The sequence below is a fragment of the Lutzomyia longipalpis genome, chromosome 3, assembly GCF_024334085.1.
Source record: "Lutzomyia longipalpis isolate SR_M1_2022 chromosome 3, ASM2433408v1".
In the NCBI taxonomy this organism is placed as follows: domain Eukaryota; kingdom Metazoa; phylum Arthropoda; class Insecta; order Diptera; family Psychodidae; genus Lutzomyia; species Lutzomyia longipalpis.
The window spans coordinates 20,678,722-20,691,495 of record NC_074709.1 but is presented as its reverse complement, the minus strand read 5'-3'; the positions used below and the strand labels follow the sequence as shown (position 1 = coordinate 20,691,495).

Here is a 12,774-nt window from a genome sequence, read left to right as displayed (position 1 = left end):
AAAATTGAATACAACCCCAGACAAGGGCAATCGTTTCATTAATCAAAAAGTCCTTCCCTTTGCCCTCAAGACGGGTTTCTCTTTAACGTATTTTTCGTAACATTTTTTTTCTTTCAATTCCCTTTAAGAGAGCAAAATTCACGGAAAAACCTTTTCTTAAATTGAATTTGAAGATGAAACATCTTTTTTTTCTTCTTCTTCTGTTGGGGTAAAGCATTTTATATATTGATAAATCCCTGATACTATCAATGTTTTCTCCTTCAGTGCGTCTATCAGTGTTCAGGCAGGGTGAAAAAAAGAAGGGAGATAAAATTGACCAAAATGATATCAAAGAAAACCAAATATAGAATTTTTTGGAAACTTCTTGAGGGAAACTGGAAAAAAATGAAGTTTGCATATTTTACCGTAAAATTCAATATCATGTTAAAGACAGGAGATGAAGGAAATTAGACTAATGGAAGAGGCTGGAAATTACCACAGAAAAGAGTAGTGTAATTGTTCCCTCATCTTGTTTGTTTATATTTCACATTACCTTTTCTCCTTTAAAAAAGGAACTTTATTTACTTCAAGGAAATTTAGATGCATTGCCTTTCCGTGGTGGAAGGGCTTCAATTAGAAACTATAACGGAGACTTTGTCTCTCAACCGTACTTGACTAGAATATTAATATCACTGTAGATATAATTGAGTTGAACAGAAGGAGTTGTCTGGTTGACTAAATACACTTAATGTATGGCTCTCTTGTACTTTCCCAACATCGTATTGCAACATTGTCTTCAGCAGGAAAATGTTCTTTTCTCCGGAAAATTCCACGAAGAAAATATTTACCTTTTGCAATCACTGCGGTAGAAAAAGATCCTTGCACGCTGGTTAATTCGATTCAACAACTCCAATTAATTTCAGCTGAAAATTGAACACAAAATTGAATCAGTTTGGAAATGAGATTTATTGCACGACTGCGGTTGACTGGAATAATTTGATATTTCATAAATATTTAATTTAGTTGTGCACCACGAGAACCATGTGTCATTGGGGTGTGTGGTAAAGCATGGAAATTATATGGAGTTCAATGAATATTTAGTATTTAGGCATCATACTTGGCATCAAATTGAATTTCAATGTTGCCCGAGAGTCACGAGAACAATGTTTAGATTGTTGTTGCACTTATTCAGCTGGTGCATAAATTGATTAATTAGTTGCATATTTTAAGGTGAATTTTGGTATAATTAAATAATTAATTAGGTTCATAAAATTACTCTTAGAATTAACATTTTTTTAGACTCCAGTATTTTGATTGAGTCATTAAATGCTCAATCATGATTGAGTCAATCAGATTAATCAATAATTAATCAATAATTCAGATCATTTGACTCAATCAATTGATTTTCTGTGATTTCAGCAGACTCAGATCAACTTATTGCTCAATAATTGACCCTCTTAGCGGACCTATGTTGACTCATTATTGACACTGTCAATATTGAGTCAATTTTAACTCAATCAAATATCATTTTTTTTTCAAATTGTTAAAATTTTATCGTATTCATATCAGTCTATATAATTAATTATTCTACTTCAAATTCCCCCAAAAAGTATGCAAATTAACAGGAAAATAAATAAAACAAAGCCTTTAATTTAATTTTAATAGTGTATTAGACTATTGGTACATTATATTGTGAAATTGCAATTATACAGCTACTTGCTTTTGACAAATAGTTACATCTCTATCTATACATATGTAACAGTACATACAACATAATATGATCTCAAGAAATCAATCACTTGGAAAGTGGATTGCTCTATTGGTTTGATATCCTGTCGCCTTGCTGATTCCCAAACTCTCCAAGAAAATATTTATCTTTTCAAAATCCAATACAAGTGGAACCCAAAACCTCAGAGCTTTATTGAGTTTGGCAAAACTTTCACATTAAATTTGCCGCAAGTTACCCCAATATTATATACTCCTAAACAATTAATTCCTCACATCGCCTGAGTGCGTTAAGGGGGAAAATTTATCGCATATTTCTTCATCGTGCGCGATATGCTAATGGGGTGATATTTTCTCCGTGATGTAACATGTGTAAGTTGGTTGCTGAAGGTGCTCAACCGTAATGAAATTAGTTGTTTCAGCGTCTGACAAAAAGTCTATTTGGTCCTGCCCTCGCGTAGCGGAATCTTTCCGACATTTTAGGCTTTCAAAGGTTCTTTTTTGGGAAAATTTATACCTCTTACGTGTCGACATTCCATCGTTAAGATTTATCACTCAATGCCGTGCGTAGCAATAGAAGTTTGAGGGTGGAAAATACCACCCATTCCTACTCTGAGTGATGTTCCTCCTTTGAATTTTATCTGAAATTCCAGCATCAATTAATCATCCATAAAGTGTATCTATTTAATACTATAATTGCTATGAAATCAGATGTAAATTGCACTAATTTAACTAATAATTTAATTAATACAATTAAATATTAATTACTATGTATAGTTCCTTAAATATAAATTTAAATTTATTATCATCTCTCAATTTCTGCTACAAATGATAATAATATAATAGCATTAAAATTGAATACCTATGCTTGAGTGCTTTTAAATCCTTTTCCTTGCTTTCATGGGAAAGCTTTTGGAATATTTTGAATGAATTCCTATGCAGTTGCGAGCAGTTGCAAGCTTATGCTTCTTTTTTACGGGTCATGTTTCCCATGTATTTCACGCAACGTTTCAGAGATAGTTGCATGGAATCCATCACACGCAACTATATTGTTTGTTATGTCTCATGCTTTATGAAATAAGCAAAGAAAAAGTAATGCCTATAATTAAATTTAGTAGCATAAAGGACTACCATTTGAAAATAAATATACTTATAAAAACATAGAAAGTTAATTATTTTACTAGCATTTTTTGGGGTCATTGTATTTCACGAAAAGTCATTTTATTAAGTCAGGCATACTCGCAATTGTTTTTCGCTAGTTTGTATATATATTTGACACGCAATGGGGCTTTTATCACATCCTCATTTTCCACACAAAGGATTTTGAAATGGGAAAATTATGATGGAATTATTTTATGAGAAAGTCTATTCTATTACCTATATTTTTGTGGGAAACAATGTTCATTTAAATTGTTTTCTTAATAATTATGGAATTATACATTGATTTTCTGAGACATTACTCAAGTCAAATTAGCATAGAAATGGTGCACAGAAAGAAAAGAAAAAGTTTCTCTTAATCGATGAATTTTCTTGAATTATTGATGGATTTTCTTTCCTTCTTAAGCTAGAATCGCTAGAATAAACTTCAGAAGAATGGTGAGAGTATCTAATTGAAAAGCAATACACTATGATTAATTAAAAAAATTCCCCATTATTATTATGTTTATATGTGTTTTATTTTAATAAGTGAACGGGGTTGATTCTGTTAAGAATATTTCCTTTTCTTTCCTTACAATTCATCAGTTATAAAATTTTATTATAGTATGAAAAATTTGATAAGTTTTTTACAGGTTTTGTTTCTCTCCTGAGCTCTTTAAAATATCTTTCTGGATGTTTTTTTTGGAAAACAACCAATTCTGTTTTATGGAACAGTAATAGAAGAAATATAGAACAACTGTTATGTTGTAAGAAAAAAAATTAAGATTTTTGACAGAATCTCCCGCCCCACCCCCCAATTAAAGACTTTAGTTTCTTTGAAAGATTTTCCAAGAAATATTTCATTTTTTTGGAAATGATAGAAAACGAAAAATTAAACATTAAAATCATAATCTTTTAAAAGAAAAACAGGAAATGTTCCTGAAAATCCAGGAAAATCTGATGATTCTACATTTTTCTTGTTCTGAGAAAATTCCCAATTTCTTCTCTGAATACAATTCCATTTCAACTAGCAAATTAATTAAATTTTCATAAGAACAAAAAAATAATATTTCTTTAATGTTGATTTCTCTGCATACAGACGGTCTGTGAAAATTTTGATATTATATAATATATTATTATATCATTTCCATTACAAAAGCGAGTAGTTTCTCTATGCTCTTATAATGTTTATGTAGCCCTACGTAATTATATATTAATTTGGAATTTCTCCCTAACTTTGCAGTGTCGGACTTTACGGAAACCCTTGCCCAAGTCTATGAACAACATGCGGAAGCTCTCCAGGTGCTCGTGTCGAATTATCGTAAGAAAAACAGCGAATTGCGAAAGGAACGTCCAGCTTGCCATTCAACACTTTTCCATGCGTGGGAGACATTCTTGCAGGAGATTGAGGCGGACTCTCAGTCATCAAGCGATGTGGCGAGTGCCCTATCCCGGCAGGTGAGTACCTTCACCTTCCCCCAGGGCTGGGACACATTCCCCATCACTCTTGGTGTTATCATTTAATGACAAAATGTAATTTAGCCATTTAAAATTGAACGGTGTCTGTTGATGCAGAAGCAATGCCCGCCACTCGCTTCAGTTCACAATTTTCGCTTGCAATATTGTTCAGAGCTATGAAATTGAAAATGTCTGTTTGCAAATATTATATGTAGGTATATAAATTATCTCAATTCCACATGAAAAACCCCAAAAGCGAGAGGTTTTCCTTTCGCTGACAGTGATGTGGGGGGGGGGTTTGTGTGCTGAAATTAATTACCATAATACACAAAATTTCGATAAAATAAAACATTTACCATGTGTTTTCCAGCAATAAAGCATATCGTCACGTTTCTGTAATTCTTTTCTAAGGGGCCCATAATACCCATATAGCAGTATATCCGTATCGGTGTTGCTATTTTTATCGCACACGAAAATGTGCTTTAATTTCTTTTGGGTACTAACAAAAAAAAGAAATCATTTTGCGGAATCGCACGCGTGCTCCGGAAAAACCCCCAGCACCCACCTACACACCGTAGAAGTGGGTGAAAGTTTCCGTTCAATGGCAAATTGATTTCACAGCTGAGTCGTCTTTTAATTACGTGCGAAACTTCCCCCACACTCATTGTCTGCCATAAGAATACCTGGAGAGTCCATTAAGTGTTCCTGCTATTTGAGTTGATTGTCGGGAAGTTTGCAATTTGTGTGTAGCTATTCGTGGTTCAGGATGCAGACACATATAAACATAGCGAACATTCTCAACCTTTGGCATCTTTACCTGTAATCTCGAGAATTCTCCCCAGCATTTTACTGCTTTGAAACATTGCCGGATGAACTAATGGTGGAACATTAATTGAATTGTCAATCAACGTGGAAATTCGTTCATTTGCTCACACGGGTTGGAATTAAATTAATTCTCACCATCTAATAGCAATTTTTCGAGCACGATTGATTCTACACGGAACATTTTATTAATTGGAATAGTTATTTGGAAAATCAGCGTTTTATTTTTTGTTGAATCGTCAATTAAATTGAATGGAAATTTTGTGTGGAATATGAATTTTATACCAAAGAGGTTCTAATTGCAATTATGGACTTCAATCAATTATATTTCCTTTCTTATATTTATTGATTAATGAAAAAATGTATTTCAAACTTTTCGTCATTTTAAGAAATAATTTTGCTTGCCTAGAAGCTTTTTAAGGGTAGTGTAGGTATTTCCACCCCTAATCGGAGAACTTATAAATTTCAATTTGTTTAAATTCATTCATTAAATTTATTGATTTAAATAATTAAAATGGCAGCAGGATTTTTTCTGATTTTTTTTTAAATAAATTTTATTTTTCCAGGTTGCCCGACCCTTGTTGGAGAGATCGTTCCACAGGAAGGTGCAAAGTAGAAAAATATTTACTCATCGGGAATCATTTGACACAATTATCGCAAAGACTGAGGAAAAATTATCAAAAGTAAGTCCCAAAAAAATATTCCATTGTGGTAAATAATGTGGCCATATTGAGAGAGATAAATGGAAATCCCTATCAATTTGATGAGTAGGATTTACCATGGATTTAGCTTATGCTGTATGCCAGGGGGTGGTTTAATCCCAACAAGGGTATGAGACAATTACCGCATATAGACCATTTTGGACTTGTGGACACCTCCTGGATTACCAAGGACCTGAAGCACCTCAAGGACTCCCAGAAGCTTTTTTTTTCCTTTTCTTTTTTGTTCTCTTTATCTGGAAAAGCAAAGTGGTTGCGTTGCCTATAGAGAAAGAAGATGAAGAAAAAAGGAAAAGCCATTCAATTAATCTGGGATTCTCTTTGACACTATCAACAATACTACAATATTCTCTCTCTGCCAAAAATATCCCAAATTCACGCATGTGAGGAGCAACAGTTTGAAAGGATTGTTTGTGCTTTCTCTTTTCCCACATAGTGTCGAATGGATTACAAACAAAGCTTTATAGCTCACCGTTCGAATCCCACCCAACATTCTCTGACTCTCTACATCGACTCCCACAATGCTTACGTGCAACAGTTGCACGCGACCAATGCGATGCTCGAGTCGTACCACTGCGAAACTCTGCCGCAACTACTGCAGGAACTCGAAGACATTTACAATGATCTCTGCGCCACAATCTCTGAGGCTGTCCTCCAGGGAGCCGAGGCCATCTCCACAAAGGTGAGTGTACCCAGAAGAGAAATTAATGATCCACCTCCCTTCATGTCTCCAACTTACTCTGCACCATCTCTGCAGTCAGGAGAAAATTTTCCTGTTGTAATCCCTTTTGGCATTCATTGGAATGGAAAGCATATTTCTGCATTTGTGCAAAATGACCCAACACCCCTTACAATCCACCCTCTGAATGCAAATAATTTCAAATATCCTTTAATTCTAGCCACAATCATCCCTTAAGATTATTTCAGGTAGAATTATGAAATTTTAAAATTGCGATAAATGCTACAATTTCATATTTTTCCTAACACCTTTAATTTTTTATAACAGTCGGGCTTTCATTTTATTGTTTTTTTTTTTAATGAATCTCCTCTATACATTTTTACATAGTTTCTAGACCTAACGTACATAATATTTTAGAATTTAAACATTATATGAATTGCTCCAATTAGTAGATTTTAATTAATATTCATCATTCAATTTTCCATTTCATCAAAATTCATCGACAAACTAATTTATAAATAATATTCTAATTGTTTATGTGGAGCTTCTGTATTTTATAGATAATACCATAGAATTGGGCAGATGAGTTGATTTTGTAAATAGGCCAATTAATCTAGTGGATGCGGCTAATATATTGAATTTATTGATGCGTTGAATAGCATTTTAAATAATAATTTTCACGGATCCATTGCCTTATGAAATAAAACAAATTGCATTACAAAGATATGAAATATTCATGAAAATTAACATTCAAACATTAAAAGGATTTTCAAATGATATCTATATCTATAATACAATAAAAGCTAAATTTTAGAGGATATTTTAATAGGCCAGCTGAGAAGTAAAATAACTTTTAAATAAAGTCGGCCTAGCCAAATTTTGCACCATTTGATTCAAAGAATTATAAGAAACCTTTTTATACTTACTGGAGTGCTCTAAAACTTATGCTCGTTTCAGAAAATGCGTTTAAATATTCCCATACATTTTCCCATAGAAGCCATCAAAGCCATTGAACGAACAAGTGACGTCACTGGGGGGTTCCAAGAAATTGCTCACACAAACCACATAAAATACTATAGTTTTTACAGTTTCCACTCAACAAATTATAACAAGGATTAAAAAAAGTACTTCCTACATGAGATAATGCAGAAATAATAAGTAAACACACATTATTTCACAAAAAAAATCCCCACAAAAATGAAAATATTTACTCGAAAATTCTCAACTGTCAAATCATACTTTTTCGGAACACGAAATTCAGCGACGTCGCATGTTCGTTCAATGGCTTCGATCGGCTTCGATGGCTTCTATGGAAAAATGTATGAAAAATTTTTCAAACGCATTTTCTGAAATGAGCATAAGTTTTAGAGCATGCACGTAAATATTAAAAAAATTCTTATATTTTTATGAATCAAATGGTACAAAATTTGGCTAGGCCGAATTTATTTAAAAGTTTGGGGTCATTTTCCGCTAATTCTACTGGCCTATAAGGGCTTGAATATTTCATTTTCTTCACAATGTATTGTTATTTATTTTCATTCTACAATATTAATGAAGAAAATCACTTACATCCAAGTGGAATGAAATAAGTATATTTTTATTGACAAACTTCTCGATGTTTCTAAAACTTTTCCCAACAAATTTTTCCTCCTCACTGTTTTGCAAATCAAAGTTTTAATTGAAATTGTTTTTTGTAAAACTTTTTTTTCTCTCGATATATACTTAAAATTGACTTTCACCCAGGCCTTATTTTCCTTTGAAAGGGCTCCCTTATGGAAAACTTGAAAAGTCAATTTATAAATTTTTCTCATTTCCATTGCACTTTTCCAGTCTGTTGGAGTTTGATTTTGAAAAGTTTATTTCGAGAAACCCAAATATGGATTTTATGTACCTTGTGTGTGTGTGTGTGTGTGTTAAAACACCAAATCAGTGGGTGGAATCAATGGTAAAAAGGCTCTGTAAAGTCACTTAAATAAATAATGCCTTCTATGCCATTTTGAGAAGGTATAACAATGGCAATTGGAGTAACTCTTCATACACCCCGTAATTCTTGATCAATATTTCATTTCCAATTAAATTTACCCAAAATAGAAGGATATTTTTAGAATGTTCAACCGTAAAACTGCTTAAAGGACAAAGGATGAAGGGGGGTGTATTTGTTGTGTATGAAATTTTGATGGAAATATTCTCGGTTTTTGCCTTTTCTCAGTCACTCCTCAATTTTGATTGAGCCGTTTACAATCGTGAGGAAATAATTCTCCATATAACACACGGGGTGTAATATTTTAGGGAGGTGCCCCATGGCGAGATGTCTGCGAGACTAACAGAATGACAACCACGAAGAGACCTCATGAATAATTCACGACCACGTCAATGACATGAAAATCGCATTGTACCCACAAAAGCTACCAATTAATTTTGCAGTCAGAAAATGAGCAGAAAGTCTCAGACTCGGATAATTTTCTCACACACAGGGAGCTTTTTTTTTCTTCCCACACTTCACAGAATTCAACCCAATTAGAGGAATTTGTGGTGTGATAGAGGATGTGAAGAGAAGATACCTAAGGAGAAGTTCTCCTTAGGTCTTTTTTATTCTTTTGAGATTTTCCACTCAAGATTTTTTCTCGTTATTGCTACCAAATACTTCAATTTACCTGATATTGTACCACATTCCCATTCTCACTTAACATTTCACATGGAGAACTTTGAATGTGCCTCAAGGTGGGAAAGTTTTCAAGATGACCCAAGGGGAGAGCAAGTCGCAGGAAATTGGTGTACTGTACAGAATTATTAATTCAAATTAGGTTATTCCGTTATTAAAAAATCTTAATTTCAAGCTAGCTATCCCTTACCAAGTAGTTCTGTATATGTGATAATCTTGAATGTTTCTTAGAATTTTTTTTAAAGTAATGTACAATTGATCCACTGAGAAAGAGTCGAAGGAAACTGAAAGCTCTGGAAGAAAATCAAACCTATGCGTAGAAGAATTTAGACATTTTATCCTTTAAACTTTTCATCCCGAGCTTTTGTCTCTAAAAATCCTTCATCAGTGGCTTTCAAATAAATAATTTTAAGTACCTCCATGATTACAAACTCTAAATTTTCTTTTGAATGCAAATAAAGATAAAAATTAACAAGCTTTAAAAGCTTTAAAGATATTCAGTCTATATACATACATCGCAAGCACATAATGTATCCCCTGTGTGGCACCAATGAAATCAGGTTAGAGAGAGCAAAGAAGGAGAACATTTCACTCCAGAAAGTTGTCAAGACAACAAATATGCCGCATTGCTGTTTATGTTGCAAATTGGAAAGTTGTGAGGAAAATTAATTTTCATCCTCTAACACGAGATCTGTGCCCTTTACTCCCTAAACTCACTTCGAATAATTAATACTCAATGGAAAATTAACATCAGCTCCATTCCATGATGCGAAAGTTCCCATCCACCTCTCTCTTGAAAAAGCATCAAGGAAGTTTCGATGGCAGACGTTTTTGGATAATCTTCGGAAAAGAGCGGGGATTGGGGGAGGGATGTTGGGGAAAATTTGGGTTTATCGAAGGATTTTGGGGGACTTTCTCTAAAGTTTGTTTGTGTGTGCGTTTTTTTTCCAATAGGCAATCGAACAGGCAAAGAGATACGATGGGCTGTCGAATCAGTGCAAGTCGGTATCTGGACCACAGGATCTCGGGCACTTCACACGAGTCCTGCCGTTGCCACCAAATCCCTCGAAAGTTCCTAAGAAAGCCTTCGCACCACCCCAACCTGTCCCTGGACCCGAAACCGAGGATGCCCAGGAGTACGATGTAAGGAGATGAATACTTCGTCTCAAGTGAAAGCTCTCACTGAACTTTTTGTTCGTTTTTGCAGGAAAATCTTCCTCCGCCTTTGCGTAATGAATTGGTCGTGGAACGGGGTGCCTCAATTCAAGTTCGACCCTCTTTTGAAGCCCTCAAACGTGAAGCTGCTGACTTAGAGATGCAAATTAGACAACTCCAGGTGAGTTTACTTTACGTGAAATGTTCCCTTTGTCCCTTCTATACCATTTAGGATACGACAAAAAAAATGTCTGGGCAGACATTTGAAAAACTTTTCCCATTTTCCAATCTCAATTCATTGTAATTTTCTTCTTTTTTACTGAACTTTTTCTCTCTCGTTGTGACAATGGATTATTTTTTTCATTTAAATTAAAATAATTAAAGGTATTATCTTAGTCGTTGGCATAGTATTTGAATTTTTTCTAAAATTTTTTCATTAAAATAGGGAATGTTAATTAGTTAGGTTCGTTTTTTGTATATATTTTAGGACTCTGTAGATGCACTAGTCCGTAACCAATTGCGAGGTCTCGAGAGTCAACTTTACAATAAGGCCAATGAATTGCAAGAAGACATTTCGATGAAAAAGTTTGACCTCAGGGCTAAGCAAATACATCTGGCAGCTGTTAGGGCACAGGTAAGATGCAGCAAAGATCAAAAAGGAAAACTTTCAAATTAATCTTGCAACTTTATTCTCTTTTCTTCCTCTGTACAAGACATTTTCTTATCATGCTTTATAGTGAGAAAAAAGAAAACTTTCATAAAAAAACTCTTTAGAAATGATATGCAAACGTTTTTCCGTAAACTTGACAACGCAGATGTTTCTTGTAGTTTGTTTTGTCACATTGTTTGTAAAAGTTTTGCAATGAATTTCATAAAGTTTTTTTGCTCGTAATTTTTCTCTATAAACATACGTATATCGAAGAATTTCACACGGATATTTTCATAATCCTCATATAGATGTTCCAACATGCAAAAATTCATTTTTTATTGACGTGTAAACCACACAGAAAAAAATCCAGTAAAAAAGCTCAAAACTTTATGCAAAAGTGAAGGAAAGTTTTTGAGTGTTTATTTTTATTTTACATAAATGTATTTCTCATGCAAAATTTCTTTTACATAAACCCAGAGGATATTTAAATTGAGCAAAAAAAAAAACAAGCATCCATGCACATTTACTGAATTTTTCACTTTAATGGAGGCAAAATCTCAAATGAAATTCCAACTAACACCAAACTTTTTCATTCTGTGGGGAATTTTCTTTCCTCTTTTGGGAAATTGAGAGGATATAGTGTGAGAATGTTAAATGGAGGAAAAATCAAGAGTACGTCGTACATTCAATTTTGAATTATGCACTAAAGAAATCAGATCAAGAAAATTTTTATGTAAGTTACAGCATGAAGGATTAAAGTGAATTAAAAGATTTTTTTAGTACATTCTAAGTATTAGAAAGAGATCTGCATAAAATGAGCTTTTTAAAGTAGAGGTCTTTATGATACATATAGCAATATTAAAGAGACTAAATTTACTTCCATTGAATTTAAATAATTTGCCTTCAAGTCTAATTGTTCATACATAATACCCATCATTTTTTATTGAACTTTTCCTCACAGAAAGCTTCTTATTTGAAGCTCTACTTTCCCAGCACCTGTTGCACATACCAATTAAGTCCACACGTATTTCGATATAGCTTAAATAGCTACATATACTACATATGTATGTACGTACGAGAGTAAGGGAGAAAGTGCCCTAAAAAGCACCGAACCATACACGTCCTTCCTTCAAAAGTCGTTTGAATTTATCACCGATCTACGCTATATGGTTCACTTGGTGCAGTTTCTCTGTGTGAGAACACCCCCATCGGAAATTAAGCGCAAAGAATGACCAAAAACAGTTCTATGGGAAATCGATAAGCAATTTCACGCAAAATCACCCTCTACACCCCAAAAGAATTTTCCGTCCCTCCCCCGCAAAAACACATACAAAACACTTGCAGTTCCTTTCCCAAAAATGCTTTTTCCTTTTCAACGATTTTGTTTCCCATATCGCCATTATTTGCACATCCTTTTGTGGTGAACCCACTTTTGATCACCAACTTGGCACATACTCCACTCTCTTTTCCTCTTTTCTCTCTCCTTGGAAAAAATATATATATAATTTGTGATATAGTATGAGAGGATGATGTGTTGTGTTTGTATAAGTTAGCTTAAACGAGCTATAGACTATGCAGAATGCAGTAGAAATTCAATTTTGGGCAACACAGTGTTATATACTTTATGAGCCATTGCAAAGTTGGACGTTACGAAGGCGAAAAAGCTACGAAAGCTATGAAATTTGCTACCATTTCGTTGCAAATAAATTTTCCGTATTTTATTGGGCTATGTGAGAAAACATTTCGTAGTGTGTGAAAAGTCATTTTCTTCCCAACTACGCGATGGCAC

At 33.8% G+C, this 12,774-nt stretch overlaps 2 protein-coding genes across 20 annotated transcripts in view; both read left to right on the top strand.

The window, feature by feature from the left end:
• Window positions 1-12,774, top strand: part of LOC129792688 (ARL14 effector protein-like) — a 693,823-nt gene that overhangs the window by 320,872 nt on the left and 360,177 nt on the right. The gene's annotated exons all lie outside the window — the stretch shown is intronic.
• LOC129792563 (uncharacterized) overlaps window positions 1-12,774 on the top strand; it is a 94,073-nt gene that overhangs the window by 44,779 nt on the left and 36,520 nt on the right. For all 19 annotated transcript variants that reach the window (XM_055831731.1, XM_055831735.1, XM_055831733.1 and 16 more), the window contains 6 exons: window positions 4,085-4,299; window positions 5,688-5,804; window positions 6,277-6,522; window positions 10,136-10,324; window positions 10,389-10,517; window positions 10,824-10,970. In XM_055831731.1, the coding sequence (XP_055687706.1) occupies window positions 4,085-4,299; window positions 5,688-5,804; window positions 6,277-6,522; window positions 10,136-10,324; window positions 10,389-10,517; window positions 10,824-10,970 (1,043 nt within the window). The remainder of the gene's footprint in view (window positions 1-4,084; window positions 4,300-5,687; window positions 5,805-6,276; window positions 6,523-10,135; window positions 10,325-10,388; window positions 10,518-10,823; window positions 10,971-12,774) is intronic.